The sequence below is a fragment of the Mytilus trossulus genome, chromosome 7 (genome assembly GCF_036588685.1).
Source record: "Mytilus trossulus isolate FHL-02 chromosome 7, PNRI_Mtr1.1.1.hap1, whole genome shotgun sequence".
NCBI lineage: Eukaryota > Metazoa > Mollusca > Bivalvia > Mytilida > Mytilidae > Mytilus > Mytilus trossulus.
The window spans coordinates 9,263,601-9,282,715 of record NC_086379.1 but is presented as its reverse complement, the minus strand read 5'-3'; the positions used below and the strand labels follow the sequence as shown (position 1 = coordinate 9,282,715).

At 32.4% G+C, this 19,115-nt stretch overlaps 1 protein-coding gene across 1 annotated transcript; it reads left to right on the top strand.

The window, feature by feature from the left end:
* The first annotated feature begins 206 nt into the window (after nt 1–206).
* On the top strand, nt 207–18,894 carry LOC134724600 (uncharacterized). The gene is made up of 4 exons (XM_063587719.1): nt 207–1,914; nt 11,604–11,692; nt 16,759–16,853; nt 18,564–18,894. Exons 1-4 carry the CDS (start codon nt 329–331, stop codon nt 18,600–18,602), a joined length of 1,809 nt encoding a protein of 602 aa, XP_063443789.1. The 5' UTR covers nt 207–328; the 3' UTR covers nt 18,603–18,894.
* The last annotated feature ends 221 nt before the right edge of the window (nt 18,895–19,115 follow it).

Below are 19,115 nucleotides of genomic sequence, written 5' to 3'. Positions count from 1 at the left end.
TTATCAAAATAAAGCCAATCAAAACATTGTCTCACTTGATTAGGCTATTAAAACAACTTCTATTGATGTTAAAAATGAAATACGACTTTATTTTAATTAAGCGTTTTCTTCCCACCTCTTGTTTATGTGTTCGCGTTGTATAGACATGATAACTATTAATGAAGCAATAAAAGTTGTCATATCTGACACCCTGTCATCGTAAACATCTTGTTTGTCGTTCCATACCTTTGATAGATATGGTCAGTAGAGCGTACGACCGTTCTGATACAATACACACTTTTCAGATCTCCGTATTCATTTCGATTGTTTGGAATCAAAAATCTTTAAAATGAGATCTGTTAAATTGATATTTCTATGTGTTCTATGTTTTTTGAAATTATTTGGAGTGCTAGGTCAAAGGTTAGGATTTGGAGCACAGCCGCCATCGCCATTTGGAGGGGGAAACATTTTCGTCCCTCAAAATTTCCCTCGACCAGTGGACCAAACAATAGATTTAGAACAAACGGGATCTTTCACGTTAAGTTCTCCAGACGGTTCTGCAGGAGTGCAGTTATTAGAAACAACAGTTAGAGATGGAAACAGAATAATACTTCAAGAAGGAGGACAGCAAAATGAACAAGGAGGGCAGAGACAAAATTTTGGGCAACAAGTATTTTTGCCTAATCTGCAAAGAGGTGGACAGCAGGGTTTCCTACCTAATCTACAAGGAGTTGGACAACAAGCATTTATTACCCGACCAGGTGGATTATTTAATAACCAAAATCAAGAGGTACGATTTGTTCAGACAGGGGGTGGATTCGGGAATCCGTTTTCTGGTATACAACTTCCTGTTGCAACTCTTATGGCTCCAATTCCAAATACAAATCCATTTCTTGGCCCGCCTAATTCACCGTCAGGTCGATTAGTGAATGATATCATATCAGGAATTTCTGGAAATCCCTTACCAACAGCTATACCTAGAAACCAAGTCAATATAGGCCAGCGATTACCTATGGGAAACATTCAAGGAAATCTACCCATGTCTGCAAATCAGTTTCAAATGCAAGGAAATCAGGTGTTACAAGGTAATACTTTTCAGCAAAATCAAGGAAACCAGTTTCAGCAAACTCAAAGAAACCAGTTTCAGCAAAATCAAGGAAATCAGTTTCAGCAAAATCAAGGAAATCAGTTTCAACAAATTCAAGGAAACCAACAATTTCAGAGAGCACTTCCAACAGGAACACCAAACACACAAGACGGAGTTGTAAATGCAGTAAATTCTATAAGTGGATCAAATACTTTTGACGAGCGTTTCAATTTGATAGACCCAACTACTAATAATGCGGTTCAGGATGTATCTAATCCCGGTGTGCAGAATCAACAAGGACAATTTCAAGTCAATCAAAATTTTCAGCTACCAACTCAAAACAGTATATTTCCACAACAGAATCAGTTTCAAAATCAAGGACAGGTTACAGGAAATATGAACAATCAATTTAGAGGAGCTAATGTCGGGTTTCCTGAACAAAACTCACAGTTGAGCCGGTTTGATTCACCTCCTCCACAATTTATCGGCAATCAATTTAACAATGTTCCAAGGTCTGAATTTGCTAATGATAATGATATTCGAAGCTCAAATACGCGTGCCATTCTACAGGCGAATGATTTAAACGTTACATTGACACATCCTATGGACCCTACTGTTGGATTGTTTTTAACAGATGTTTTATTAAATACTCTTCCTCAAAGAGCTAACACAATTTTCAGAGATTTTGGCCAACAAGGTTTTACAGACATTTTTCCGGGTCAGCCTCAACCGACATCAATACCCGATATTATCAATACACTAGCTCCAGGTTTAACTATGTCTACTCGATTTACAACAATGGCTCCACCTTCAACGACCACAGTTGCCGAATATAGTTGTCAACATAGGTAAGGTGCTCAAACTAACTTAGAAACTAACTAAACTTTTTCAGAGAATTTAGATTAAAAAAAAAAGAAAAGATAATTTAACTACACTTAATTGATTCTTAAACGTGTACAACTGAGTATGAACACGAATCATCACAGTTAAACTCTCAATTGAGACTGTAAAAGAAGTATCTGAAAGTGTACACTAATTTACTAACCATACATCAAACAGTACTATATTTAATTATGTTTATAATCAGTAATTTCTGTATTTTATACATATTCTAAAAAAATATGCATTTTTTTTATTCAGAAATAACTTATATCTATCTAATGTTCATGAACTAAGAAAAAAACGTAATTTTTTACTGCATGTTTATCAAAATTAAAAAAAAATCTCTATTTACAGTTTTATAAATTTTGGGTCACATGATCTCCCTGCAAAATGAAACAAATTGCTGTTTTGAAAAAAAGGGGTCCATGAACTCATTTTCAAGTTAAAGGGAAATCACACTATTTAAACTACTAATAATAATTCATTGAAATTTTCCATGTAGACAGATCATACTTTTTACAATATTTTAGGCGAAAAAAAAATTAGGGTCACCGATGTTATTTTCGAGATATGACGTCATCAAAAAGTAAAGAATCGCGTTATACCGAAATATAGAAATAGCGCTCTAAATTGCTAATTGAAGGCAAAATTATTGAAAAACAATGTTTTATTGGTAAAACTATAACAGTCAATTGTAACTTTTACCTTATACACATTTATTTTTCGCAGTTTCCTTATTTTTCAAGGCCTTTAAACATTTCCCGCCGTTTTTAATTTCGATTTATTATAGATTTTTCTTGAAATAAAAAAAATCTACTATTGTTTTTTCCTTCAAACTTCTGCATAAGTTGCAGCTTCAGGGAAGATTTTAAAACCATAAATAAAAATGGGGGGTCACCGATGTTTTTAATCCGCTAAAACGGAAACAATCTTAATATCGATTTTTGGCGGGAATTATTTATAGCTAACGTTATAGAACGACGTTGCTAGCATAGGAGCATTTCTGGCAATGCTTGGAACTATCGGGTTGGACTAAATCTTGTCACTACAAAATATATAATAAAAAATTTACAGGGTATTTTGATTATTTATTGATATTTTTATCAATCTATCGAAACGTTAAACATTAAATACAGTAACAGTTATTATAAAGTAATTATTGTCAAAGTTGAAATCATCTGCATTTTTTAATTGCATTCATTGTATAAGGTAAACGATTGTCTGCCTCATGCCGTATTAAAGAAATGATTTACAGCTTGCAGATAAAGAATCTTCTACTTCGGAAGACCGATGGTATCCGGACTGAAAAGTAACACGTTCCAGTAGACTACAAACAGAATAAATTCACTGCACCGGGAAGATAAAACCTGATATGCCGTGTTTAAAAATCCACAAACTGGGCATTTGAAAAAAAAAGTTCTTAATGACACCATTTTCGGAAGAAATTTGAAATTTGAAATTGGTTAACCGGCATTTCCGTAATTACACCACGCTTTAGTTCGACTTCCAGGTAAATTTTGAGTTCGAGTTTTATTTTGATTTCGAACATTTATTCGAGTAAGATTTCTAGTCAAAGCTAGAGTTACACTTAGAAACTTTCGAGTTATACTGTAAGATAGAGTAAAAATTTTGGAAAGAATACATACATATTTTGAACTCCGATGAAATTAAGAGTAAGAAATATTGCAGTTTCTATTTCTATTGGTGCAACTCTCTTTCTTTGATTGTATATTCTTTTATCACATCTTTTATGATGGTATATGTACGTTTTGTTTGCCAATACTGATTAATGATAGTTAATTTGAAAATAACTGATTGAATCGGTGTGTCAATTTACGCACTCTCTGCTATATCATATTGGCCTTCTTTTTTAAAAAGAGCCAAAGAATGAGAGGTTAATTAGCTACCTTTGTATTAAAAAAACTGGTTGTCATTTTCAATCATGGTCGAAATCCGACAATCTGACTGTACCACTGTCGACAGGCAAGTTATTTGAACTACATGTAGCATTACAAGTTGTTGTTTTTTTTTATTGTTTTCATGAATTTTGCAAAATCTTCAGTGGCGAATATTTCATGATCATCAGCACAAAACTTTTATCTGTATGAGTGGAATATTCCTTCTCCAGACGGACGATTAATGTGTTGGTTACGATAAGCAGTACTCTGTGAGACATGTAACTCTACATAAATACATGTGTGTGTGTGTTGAATATTTCTCTAGATGGAGACTTTTAAAGCCAAATGTATAGTGCGTGTTATGAAAATTTTAGACGCCCGTTTACGGGACATACATGTACTATGGTTTACCGTTGTCTGTCAACATGTCGGACGCTTCAACCAATCATCTGCAACCAATTGGCAAAAAACTTTGGTGAAATTTTTGTATCTATTGGCGTGAGCTTCCTTTCGTCTATTATAAATTTTAGATTTTACGTGTCAGAGTTATACGGTTTTACTATCAAAAAAGGTCTTTTTTTAAGTTTTCGGAAAATAACTCAATACGTGCTTTCAGCAGTTCTCATGAAACTTTAGTGCATTGTTCATATCGATTGGTGTAGGCTCAATTTTATAGATTTTCGAATGTACGATTCTGAGATATGGGTTTTTATTCATTAACGAGGGGGGCTTTTCTAATTTTCGTACGCCTAACTCTAAGATGCTTTTTCCAATTTTCATACAACTTTAATTATTTTTTTTAATTTGTTGATGTAAATTCCGTTTTGATTTTCATTAATTTCTTATATGACATTGAGAAGTATTGAATCTCTCTGAAATTGTACCACAAGGTTTCATATCACAAATTGAAGTTGGGGGTACATGTAATTGCTCTAAACGTTCAGGAATTAGGTTTCAAAAACAAGCATTTTACTAGTTTTACTATTTTACACTAACCTGTGTTTGAGTGTATGGATCTATCTAAAATTTTACTACAAGGTTCCACACCAAAAAGGGAAAGATGGGATTCAGTTTTGGGGTAATTACAACAAAAGGAATGGGGCGTGGGGGGGTGGGGGTAATAATTTGTTTCTGCAAATTTTTGAAATTTTCAAATTTTTTGAAATATATTAAGAAGAAATCTCCAATTGCACAATAGTTTTTTAAGACCTTCGACTATATCTTTTTTTGTGTCAGAAACCTATATTATGTCAAAAATCACAGTCCAAATTCAGTATATATATATCAAGCTTGGATATTGTGGCCAAACGTGCCAAAACTGTTCAACCTCTGTGGGCGTATCAGGCCTGCTCAGCGTAGCATTTTATTGGTGTTGGTGTAGGTCATCAATAGTACCAAAATATATAACTATGCATAGTGTTTGATATTCCCAGATTATTTGACGTCTAGCGGCCTTATTTCTAACTTGCTGGATCTATACAGTTCGCAAACAAATACTACAAACTATGAATGCTTGCTCATGATTTCACGAGCAAGAGTCATTTATAAACTAAAGAAGAGTCCGACTCTGTAATGAAAGAAGAAGAAGAAGATTTTTGTGTGCCCAAATGTTAGCATGAACAAAGCATTTAAGAGAGATTGAGTATCATGTACCATACAATACGGTGCTAAATTTTCTTTAATTTCGACAGCCAGCAACCGAGGTAAAATTTTGGATGACTTTCGTTATTTTGTTAACGTTTTTAATTGAAAATTTCAATAAATATGAATACTCTACAAATCACTCGTTTTCATGCCCCCCCCCCCCCCAATTTTTTTTTTAAATAAATGAAAAAGTGAGAGGCACTAGATGCCATAGAAACATTCGGGAAAGATAGACAACACTTGAATAATTTCTGTCGTCACACGTGAAATAAAAAAAACAGATCAAATAGCACTTCAAACACTATTTACGTCCAGTGGCAAGTTTAGTTCATACAAGTATTTAGAACTACTACATATTAATTTAGACCCTGCTTTGTATTGACCCGACAGGCTGCGCCGGATAAATATAAATATGAAATGAGATTTTTGATGAAACATTTATACATGTAGTATAAAAAACTACAGTTATGACGTGTCATGCATGTGATATGAGAAAACTGTAGAAACTCATTGTTCCTATTTACAACTCTCTGTTCGACTGAAAACTACAGATTCCGGAAGGTGTATGCTTACATGCTGCTACTCTTGGTCTATTGGTACCCCTCCCCCTCCTCTCGAAAATATACCATGAACTCGACATACCGCATCGCGACGATACGCTGACAAAGAAAAGTATTTGTCACCAACTTCGTTTTCGAGAAAATGGTCCGAGAGGATACTAAATTATATTGAATATGCTATGAATTTCCATCGTTTGATTAATCATGATTATTAGGTGTTTTGTATTGATATGTTCTTTTTATCATAAGGGTCTGGATAGAGGGTCATTCGCTTATTAATATTTATTTTGTGTTACCAATATTTTTTATTCTTTATATTTAAGCTTCATTCTCTATTCATCTGGGTTTTTTTTTTTGCCTTTTATTCTGCAGTATTTGCCCATTATTCTGTATTCCGTAAATTTACCCCAATACAATCAGACCTTTTTTTGTGGACACGTATTTTTTATTTAATTATAACAGTTCTAAAAAAATATGATATGTTCATTGTCATTTCTCCTGCTTTAGAGGAACGTCACTTCGAGCGGCTCGCTATTTTTTTTAAAAATTAGCAACCTTTACGACGGACACGAAAACGACGACGTCATAATACAGTTACGACACTATAGCGGCGCCGAGAGCGATGCGTATAAACAATAGTGTGATTTCCCTTTAAATCAGTTTGAATGATAAAAATCAGTCGAAAATGCATCTCTTCCCGATATGTCACAGTTTGACGTCGCGAAAATAACAAATTACGTTAGCAACGTCATTACCTTCTGTGTAACTGTATCGTATGCCCTTACTTAATTCGAATTACGTGTGATCTCAACATAATGCCTCGTTCACCTGGACATTTAATTCGAATTGAAATCGAATCGAATGCGAATCGAATTCGCTTATCGCGTTCACACACTTTTCTTTTTTAATTCGAATTGAATTAACGGTTACGGGGTTGGTGATAATTCGGATTTTTCCTTCCAGCTCGCCTTTATTGCATTTGTTAGAAGTTTTGGAATTGATAACCATATAAATGTATATATCAACATGATCAACATGTGCGTAATTAAAAATAGAAATGGAATATGCCTTAAAATCAATACTTTTATTCATTTTGTTACTCGAATGATCAGTTATAACACTGATTTTGAGCGGATAGACAAGTAACACTGCGACATATGATCAGCGTTGCTTTGAAGTTATCCATGTCATTTTTTAAACTTATTTAAAAAAAAGTTGTCCTCCTAGCAAGAGTAGTCTTTGGTGTTAATGGTGTATGTTTTATTTATGACGTCATCGTTAACTGGAAGCGTCTGACCAGGACGAAAAGTAAACTTTGTTTTGTGGTCAAGTCGAAAATTGGGGAAAAAATATGAAGTTAAGAGTGATTTTAAAAGGTTATTTAAATTGATTATTCCGAAAATGATATTTCATTTTATTCCGTATATAATAAGGAAAACAAATAAAAAGTGTTATTACAACATTTCAAAAGATCGTGGCAGAATTAAATGATTTTTTTAAAATTTGTATTTCTGTCACAAAACCCAATTCAAATCTCGCATATATTTTGAAACTCTTCAAATTTCGAAACGAATGCTGCAGATCCAAACCATAATTTACATATCCACCCTTCCTGTGTCAAAATTATACAATAAATATACAACTTTCTATGTCTTCAATGAGTAATAATAAACATTTACTTACTTACTTTACTTACTAGTAAGTATTTTTTAAATTATGTCCTAAATTGTTCATTTTATTAAATCCGTTGAAATGTCACACTCGCCGTTTTCTGACGTTTTGACGTATTTGTTAAGGGTCTTATGAAAAGCAAAAGGCAGTTGCAGTCTTTTCTACGATATGAAATTTTATTCAAACATGAAAACTTTTTTCTTTAAGAGTATGAAAAAAAATTGTGTCGAAGTTTTAGGAGAAAAATATTAAAAAAAATTAAACGAGATCTGTTTGTTTTTGTCTAGTCAAAATGTCACAAAACGCCGTTTTTTCTCGAGCCTGCAACTTTTGTTGCAGAAAGCTCGACATAGGGATAGTGATCCGGCGGCGGCGGCGGCGGTGGTGTTAGCTCAGTTTTTAAAAGCTTTATATTTTAGAAGGTGGAAGACTTGGATGCTTCTTACTGTATATATAGATGCCTCATGTTACGAAGTTTCCGTCAGTCACATGTCCAATGTCGACCTCATTTTCATGGTTCAGTGACCACTTGAAAAAAAGTTAAGATTTTTTGTAATGTTGAATTCTCTCTTTTTATAAGTAATAGGATTACTATATTTGGTATGCCCGTCAGACAGTTTTCACTTGACCTCGACCTCATTTCATGGCTCAGTGAACAAGGTTAAGTTTTGGTGGTCAAGTCCATATCTCAGATACTATAAGCAATAGGGCTAGTATATTCGGTGTATGGAAGGACTGGAAGGTGTACATGTCCAACTGGCAGGTGTCATCTGACCTTGTCCTCATTTTCATGGTTCAGTGGTTATAGTTATGTTATTGTGTTTTGGTCTGTTTTTCTCATACTTTAAGCAATAGGTCTACTATATTTGTTGTATGGAATGATTGTAAGGTGAACATGTCTAGCGGACAGATGTCATTTGACCTTTACCTCATTTTCATGGTTCAGTGGTCAAAGTTATTTTTTTCAGTTTTGGTCTTTTTATCAAATACTATACGCCATAGGTCAACTATATTAAGTGTATGGAAATATTTTATGATCTATATATTAGTCGCACAGGTTTTATTTGACCTTGGCCTCATTTTCACAGTTCATTGCTCAGTGTTAAGTTTTTGTGTTTTTGGTCTATTTTTATTAAACTCTAAGTATTAGGTCAACTATATTTGTTTTATGGAAGCATTGTTAGCTGTACATATCAGTCTGGCATGGTTCATCTGACCTTGACCCCATTTTCATGGTTCATTGGTCTTTTTTTAGTTATTTTGGTTAATGTAACGTTGATATATCAATGATTAGTAAAGAAGGCGAGACATTTCAGTGTGTGCACTCTTGTTTTACATTTTTGTTACAAGTAAGATAAGTCATATTATACAATTTTGGAGGGGGAATATTTGAAATTGTAATAGCACAAAAAATAATATATAACATTAAAATCTATTGTTCAGGGATTTTTTTTAACCTATTTTCGATCACATGTCGAAAGTATTAACGGCACAGTCAGCGACTTCTTTTGTCTAGTCATAATGTCACACCATGCTTATTTACTTGCTTTGACGTTACATTCTGTTAAACTTGACATGTAGTGCCTAACGTCGCAAATTACGGAAGTCTAAATACATGCCATGCTAATGAACTTTTTCCAAATAATAGATATAACATATTATGAATTTGATATAACAAATTATCAATTTGATTTAACAGATTATCAATTTGATATAACAGATTATCAATTTGATATAACAAATTATCAGTTACAAATAACAAATTGTCAATTTGATATAATAAATTGTGAATTTCTCTACCAATAGTATGATTTTATTATAATGATAATATTGATTGAAACATTGCGTGACCCAAATTGACGCATTTTTTTGTTTATTGATTGATTGTTTATCTGACGTCCAGCGACAACTATGTCATTGAATGCTTATTAAAAACTTCCTTAACAGGTTTAATGTTTCTGATACCCTCTCCCTCCTCTTTTATCATATGAATGAGGCAGTTTGGGGGACTATGTTGGACGTTCTTTATTCAGTACATGGGATCTGGTGTCTTAGAACAAACGATTATAATGTTATATATATTATGACATGCTTCTTTATTAATTTCGATGGGCACATGCAAGGATTAATGAAACATCCTTAAGTTCATTCTTGCATTTTTCTTTATATATTTGATTCAATATTTATTTTGTTTGGACACTTTTTATTAAAATCAAAGACCCATGCGCGAGATCTAGAAGAGAAAACCCATGCACAATCAGTGCAAAAGGGATCAGATATATCAAATTTATAAATTTTTATTTCAAATTACTAGTCATAATTTGTTATATCAAATTGATAATCTATAATATATCACTATTTACTTGTTATATCAAATTGATAATCTATAAATATTACTATTTATTTGTTATATCAAATTGATAATCTATTATATTACTATTTATTTGTTATATCAAATTGAAAAAAAGTAAATTTGCGTGGCCCTCAAAGACTTTTGTAGCAAATATCTTATGCAAAACCATAACTTTTTTATATATATTTTTTTTGATACAATATTTTAACAGATTTTTATCGAATCTAATTAAAATTGATATCTGTACCTGTTTCGGCGGAAGATATTTTATCGCATTGATAGGACATTTTAGCGCATTGATAGGACATTTTAGAGAGAAAAAAATCTGATGTTTTAGCGCCAAAGTAAAGCCCACTTTAGCCCAAGATTTATTAACCCATTCGACCGAAAATGGAAATTATCAATGCCCATTTTAGAGAATGTTATAATCCATTAAATGATTAAAGATCAATAATTTGTTTTAATAGAAGCACAATTTAAAAAATATCATGCCCATTAAAATATAACACTAAAATTTTAAAAGTCCGTTCTAGCCTGGAATTTATATTCCAGAGAACGTAATGGGCTCTGGGTGTACCCACTGTACAATACTGTTCATAAAGTTGAGTAGGAACTGATTTTTCTATTTTATCTTGTCTAGATTGTGGTGCATCGGAAGACCAGTGTTAAGAGAGAGCAATATCTCTTGCACGTAAAAGACACCCTTTTAGATTTCGAAAGGAGCAGGCTAAGGCTACAAGGAAGCACTCGCACCCATAAAGTCGAAACGAATTAATATAAGTTGTAATAACTTGTTTCTTAATCCACTATAAATAAATATGTTTAAACTGAAAGAAAAAGCAGCAGAAAAGGCAGTGGTATAAACTTTTTTTTTAAATATCTTGTTTTAATCAAAAGAAAGAGAACATATCTTTGCCCCAAGGGGATACTAATTTAAATGAATATTATTTTTCTGTTTAAATTTAACTGTACTTAAAAACATATGTGCCGTTTTTGCATTTCGGTTCTATACGTAGCAAGTCAAGCAAACCGCTCATATAACTTATGCTGTATGATTGAGCTGCACGAAATGAAAAAAGTACGACGTTATTTATACAATGCATGAAAAATAACGTCTTGAACTAAACGTTACCAAAACTAACACCAACACCGTACGCGACGTCATAATTAGAAATTACGTGTGAACTCAGCATTAGAATACTTGGTAAATTCATCTTATATGCATTTTAAGAAAAGTGTAATGATGTGGTAACTTTAAAAAGGACTTCCGAAATAATTCATATGAAATGGTAAAAACAGAAAACGATTCTTTAAATTGAAAAAAAATAAAAAAAGTAAAATAAAAAACATACCGAACTCTGGGGAATTTAAAACGGAAAGTCCCTAATCAAATGGCAAAATCAAAAGCTCAAACACATCAAACAAATGCATGATTAACAACTGTCACATTCGTGACTTGGTACAGGTATTTTCTTATATAGAAGTAAAGCAAAATTGCTCTTAACTGAATATTTTTTTTCTTTTTTCAGTAAATGTGGCAAAGGACAGGCTTGTGTCTATGATGAGAAATACAGATGTCCCAAATGGATTCCTCTATTACAGTGTAAATGTTTAGCAGGTAATAACAGATCATTTAATTGTTAAACATATCTAAACAAATATTAAATCCTATTTCAAAGAGATAATGGAAGATAATTTATATATTATACCTTTAAACTTGAATCGACAGTATAATAACACTCTGTCATTAGGCAATAATCAACGAAAAAAATTGTCTGACCGATCTTAATTTGAGAACGTATAAAATACGACATAAGAGGAATTTGCATGTAAATTAATAATGTGTTATAAAATTAATTTGTTGTAAACAATTTCATCGATTACATTTCGTAAATTTTGTGTCATTCCGTGGAGTCCACTTTCGTACCTCAAAAAAACCGCCTTATATCTCTCCCCAAAGACTAAATTAAATGATGAAAACATTCTAAAAGAGCTGTTGATACAAACTATAACTCTTTCTTCCGGGTAAAGCAAACCACCAAACTGAATACTTATATCACGGTTTGCTATCATCCTGTTTTATACTGAAATTAACTTTTTACGCATTATTAGACATTTGCGGAAACTCTAGGATTACACTTTAGACTTACGATTACAGGTAACAAAAACAAGGGGTCATATCAAAATACAAAAACAAACCAACAATACATATACAAAATAGCAAATTGAATTTTCTATGAAAAAAAATCATATGTTCGAAGCGGTTTTCTGCATTTACCACTCAAGGCCGAATACTTGAAGACAAGGATTTTTAAGGACCGAATGTGTAGATGGACATGTATGATATGATCAGCAAGTGAAATAGACGTAGGGGGAGTGTTTTGATCCCGCTAACATGTTTAACCCCGCCACATTATTTATGTATGTGCCTGTCCAAAGTCAGGAGCCTGTAATTCAGTGGTTGTTGTTTGTTTATGTGTTACATACTAGTATTTGTTTTTCGTTCATTTTTTTACTTAAATAAGGCCGTTAGTTTTCTCGTTTGAATTGTTTTACATTGTCTTATCGGGGCCTTTTATAGCTGACTATGCGGTATGGACTTTGTTCATTGATGAAGGCCGTACGGTGACCTGTAGTTGTTTATGTTTGTGTCATTTTGGTCTTTTGTGGATAGTTGTCTCATTGGCAATCATACCACATCTTCTTTTTTATATTTCCCCGCGAAAATGGGTTCTTTTAATGCAATGGTTAGAATACGAAAACCAGCAAAAATATTGTTCAGATGATACTCTACTGCACGATTACAACTTTGTATTCGCAACTGTTGCGTTGTCGATTTAAATAGATTGTGATTTTGTTAACAATTTCTTCTCGACTGCTACTCTTTTCATTTGTTTTATTCCTAACAATCAATTGAATAGATTTGAGTATAAACTTTGTGTTGAAATAAATAACGTCGCAGTGAGAGATCACGGACTGTTTTGGGGGTTGGAACACCCCTTTTCTTGCCGATCTATGCTTTTGATTAAAGACATTTGGTCGCACCCTTTTACCTTGGGTTGGAATCCTCCTCGAGAAATGGCTGGATCGACCCCTGCGTCGTCAGTGCACTCTATATTACAATTCCATAAAAATAGTACCAGTCTCGGAACAGGGTTAGGTTTATCTCATGTTTCGAGCATACTAGTTCAACCAATGTTCATGGAGGATAGTTATCGACACCGCGAAAAAAAACTCCATACTTAATGATTCCAGGGATCTTGTTGTAATAATTGCATGCAAAAAAACAACAATTTGCATTGGAACTCGTTTGTCATTTTCTGTGTGTTGCTGTTGATAACATAGATAGCAAAGATTTAGCTTTTTGAATACAACTATTTTACATTTCAACGGAGTCTGGCGAACAGTATAAAATATACTTCCGACACAGAAAAGTTCGTCGATAACTGTTTTTTCTCTTGAATAGTTGTGGTTTTTTTTTGTCCTATTCAGGAAGAATAAAATATTTCAAAATTATACCGAACGGCAAGTGAACTTTCATGAGGAATAAATAGCTCAAAAACACCCGTTGCTGTATTTCATCATTTCTTTAAAACAAAATAAAAGAGAGAAAGTATGTCTTAGCATAAACAAGCTTACACAAAGTATTGCTGACTTTTTTTCAACAATTGTCACAATCTATCAACTGCGACGACAATTGCGATATTTTGTGTGTCTGTCATGTTAAATTTATTTCTAAAATAATGTAAGTTTATTCTATCATACTTCGTACACTGGCAGCATTTTCAACCTTGGATAACACCATATGCAATAATTAATGTTAACAGATTGCATGAAAATATATTTAAAAGAAAAGTATTTAACTACAGGAAAACTTCTCTATCGTTACATTGTTTTGGATCAACGGTTTATTTTTACACTCTGAGAAAGCCCAAGATTTAGATGCTACCTGTAAGTGTAATTGTCATCCTAATCGTAGGTGTGTGACAGTTTCCGCAAATGTCTATTAACATTATGTTTTACTTACAAATCTTCACAAAGCTATGAGTTTAAATCGAAAAATTTAGAAAAATGTTTACTAGTTTTAATACTGGCTTGTTTGACATCGTTCCCGCGTAAAAACTAGGCAAAGAATAATTATACCAAAAAAATATCCCTTCGCGCGAAAAAAAGGTGTTTCTCTTATGACTTTTTTTTTTTCTTTCTTATTACCACATTGTTAGAAGTTAGAAGCCATTAACCTATAGGAATTTGTGAAGTTAATGACCATGGTAGCTAAATATACTTAATAAATATGGTCATCAGAATCTTTAACTGACAGTTTAATTGTCGCAACCGGCCATAACATTTGACCTGACAGTTCATATACTCCCATCTTTGTAGGAGTTTGACGAAACATATAAATCAAACTAACTGGTCTAAATGAACTGACTATATTCGTTCGTAGTTCTTAAATGTACTTTTGACCTTATTTCAAGTTATAACCAATTTGTTGCCGTCGATATTAAAAAGTAAATTATAATTAACAATTGTAAAAAAAAGATTTTTAAGTAAACTGATGTTCCGTAAAACAGAGCCTTTTTCATCTAACTAATACGCGTCTGATAATCATTCGTTTTACAGGCTGATAATCTTTCAAACTTTTGCTTCGCATCACGGTGCGGAGCTTTCAGTTTCAGTCGACATACACGCCATCTTGAAATAATTACTTATTACAAACATATTCTGATTGGTTGCTTTATGATGCGGCTGAGATACAGCAACAACTATTGGCTTAAATCAGATAAAGAATTACAGACTTTTCTATTCTCAGGATAAGACATAAGAAACCTCAAATAAAAAAAAAATGCATATGTTTTTTTATAACTCAATGGATAGTTTTCGTTATAAAACTTATGAACATATACTTTTTTCTGAAGAAAATTCTTTAATTTATTCATATTTAGAAGAAGTTTACTTTATTTTTATTGCTTCCTTCCAGGAAGTAATTTCCCCGACATATTTTCCGTGAGCAAAGTAACCTCAGTGTGACTCATCTCGTAAAAATCCGGTGATCACAATACGCATGGATGTACTTAAAATAAACTATTATCTGAATTTAAATGTTAAACACGTGCTCATTTTCCATGCTTTTTGTTGATTTTTTTGTCGATTGTTGACAAACAGGTGACAATCGTTAAAGTTCGGCTTCAAAACATGAACTTTAATTACCTGCCATATTTTCACAACAACACAGACCGATTGAAAAAAGAATTGACGATTATACGAAATTTACACGAAAAAAATTATAAATTCGTGCACAGAAGACTAAGTTTATGATGTTTGTATGCATTGGTTCATGAATTGGAAGAACATTATTTTTCACCGGTCACTCGTTTCTTATGACTTTAACTTTGTGTATAACATTTCCGATCAACTATCATTATTTCATGTCGTTTTACTACGCATATATTGCACACTGAAATTCAATATTGACATATCAATAATTAATGCGTGTTTATTTGCTTTGTTAACGTGCACAATTTGTTTTGCTTAAGGTTTATGAACCCTTCTGTAGCCATTTTTGTACGAATTTTTCAAAACTCAAGTGTATCAAAACTACAGAAATAATGAATAATAGAGATAGGCCATTTTGTACATATTCTTGATGCAAAGCATTATTTTTTACTGTTTCATTGCATTTGATAGAAAAAGAGGACTTTGTGGCAAATAAATCAAGATTTTTATAGAAAATCCACAGCCTTTAATACAGAGATTTTTGTTATAAAATTTGAAACATATATTACTCACTTGATTTTCTATGATATGCTAGTGTTTATTTTTTACAAAAAGTTCTAAGAAACCTGTAAATTCCAAAACACCTCGTGCTGAGTCACTAAAGTCGAGCGCACCCTTAAAGGTGTACTTGATTTTGGCCATATTTATATTTGTTTTATCCAATAACTACATTTATAAACTTGTTTTAAGGAAATCAATGCTAGCACTGCATGCAATAATCCTATATCTATCAGTCATCAAATTGCCAAATATAAGAGTACAAGGATAAAGGCTGTGGATTTTCTATAAAAATCTTGATTTATTTGCCACAAAGTCCTCTTTTCGCAATGGAACAGTAAAAAATAATGCTTTGCATCACGTTTTCCCTTGGAATATGTACAAAATGACCTATCTCTATTATTCATTATATCTGTAGTTTTGATACAATTGAAGTTTGAAAAGTTCGTACAAAAATGGCCACAGAAGGGTACATAAACCTTAAGCAAAACAAATTGTGCACGTTAACAAAGCAAATAAACACGCATTAATTATTGATATGTCAATATTGAATTTCAGCTGTGACCTGTCGAAATAGGGGCGTTTAATATGATTCTTTATTTTTAAAGTGTGACACACGTATAAAAGAACCCTATTTGATAACCCTCTAAGGAATCACTAGGAGACCTATCAAAAGTTCATTTTATTTATTGTCATTTCATAGCTGTGTTAACTGTTAAACGGAAATTTGTGTTTGTCATAGAAAGTCATGCTTTCTTGGAGAACATATATTTATCAAACAATAAGTAAGTAAAATTAATAAACTTTAGGATACATTAGTTCAACAACGTATCCATATACTTTGACTCATTTTACATAAACTACAAAAGCTATTTTAATGCGTAAGAACATCATATATATTTTTTACAGGATGTATGTATAACGACTGGTTCATACGTAAAAATTTTGTGATACCAGTTGACAGGTGTGGCAATCACTGTGCTTGTGAAAGAGATGATGGCGTGGTGAGTCAACTAAATTTATAATATTCCATATTTTCCTTGAAATTCTTGGTAAAAGATATGACCCTTTGGACTAATGACGACCTTTGCGGGTAGACTCCGATGTACTCGGGCAATACTTTGTCATCTGTTTGGCTACAATAATTTTTTTTTATCAAACTAACAGATTTTTTTTAAGGAAAAAACAATAACACCCTACCGTTAAATTGTCGTTCCCTTACCAGAGCACTATTTCTAGAATAACTGATTTCCATTCATGGAATAAAAGTTTACATAAAAACGAAAAAGGAAAAAAAGTTGTAGGGGAAAATAATTTAATGTAACAAAAAGAGAAATTATTAAACAATGGAAAATATTATATAAAAAAGACATAAATGGTGAATGTGTCCATGGGACACAGATGACGCTCTCGCTTGCATATCATATAAAGTTTTTGAGTTTGGGAGTAATTACTGCAAGGGGGTTAAAATAATTGGAATTGGGGTATTTTTCCCCCCTATTTTGGTAGTATTTTTTCTTAAAATTATCCATTTTTACATAGATTATTTCTGATTTATATATAAAATGATATTGCATGAGATATGTAAAGCAAAATTATATCCGGGTGAAATTTGATCCGGAGGACAAAATGTCACAGTAGTTGTTGTTATTTTTTTTATCCGGAGGAAAATATTTCCCTGGGATATTTTTGCCTTTGCCGTGAAATTCTATCTGGGTAGTTAACTTATTGGTAAGTTATTAGAAAAAAAAACAATCCTTTAAAAATATTATGAAACAAAAATAGTGTATTTGAAATAAAATGAAATTGTTAAAAAAAATGTAATATAATGGGAAATAATTACACAACATCACAGTATTGCGCAATAGCAAAGTATTGCACAATATCACAGCATTGTATAATAGGAAGAAATGTTCAATTGAAAATTTATATAAACACAAACCCATTTAAAATATTTCAGTTGTTACACCACATTTATTTTATGTCAAAAACCTATGCGATGTCAAAAAATTTGATCACACTCCAAATTCAAGCTTGAATACTTTGTCCAAACTTGCACTGGTCGATTGTTTAGAGTTCGACCTCTGTAGTCGTATCAGACTGAGCTCGACGAAGCATTTTATTCCTGTTGTAAAGGGGAATAACTCTAGAATAGTAAAAGTGACATCCCAAAAATTAAAACTTGATCTGTATTATGTGGTCATGAGCATTGCGTATAAGTTGTATAACATTTCAATGGTTGAGGCTAACTCAAGCTATAGAACAGAGACTTCGGCACTTTTTCCATTTGTAAAGAGACATAACTCTAGAACAGTTAAAGTCACACCACCATAATTCAAGATTTATCATTATTTTGTGGTAATAAGCATTGTGTATAAGTTTAAAAACATTTTGTTGAGTTTAACTCAGGCATGAGAACAGAAATGAAAAATTCAGCAACTGGTCGACATGAAAAGGGGCATAACTCTAGAATTGTTAAAGTGAAGCCACAAAAAAACACACTTTATCTGTGTTTTGTTGAGCATTGTTTATAAGTTTCATAACATTTTATAGAGGCAACTTAAAGTTAGAGAACGGAAATCAAATAGCTTAATATTAAAAGGACGAAAAAGAGAAATGTGTCGAAAATATCAACGAGACAAAGAAAGTAAATAATTACATGGTTGATGTTTGTCCGAAAGATATACATAAGATTATACATCTTCTTTTTTCAGGCAACCTGTACGAAGATAAAATGTCCGAACGCCGCCTAATTACGTGATTAACAACGGACAAAGTTAATCGGGGACAAAGAAATAAGCGTTTCATTTGTTTTTCAACGAAACATCAACATCTTAAGAGTGAATGCAAGCAGAAGAAAACCAAATAAATATGTCTTTCGTCATTGGATTACAGCTATTTGTTTCTTTGGAGATATTGTGGGAATGTTAATATAACCAATTCATTATTTTGTCATTATAATTCATTCAACTGTCGTTTTAAGACATTCATTTGAAACATTGATTTGTACATATGATATCTATAAATAAAAACTATATTTTCCTAGTCTGTATACATCACTGTTTTTATAGAGTCTATCGCTCTTATTTTTATACGACCGTAAATAATTGTGCGATCGTATATTGGTATCACGTCGTCGTCGGCGTCGTCCGAAAACACTTATTTTCCGGACAATAACTTTAGTGAAACCACAAAAGGAAAGTTGGGAATGATTAAGGAGGTTATGGTCCCAACAGTTTAAGAATTAATGGCCTTAAAAGGGGTCC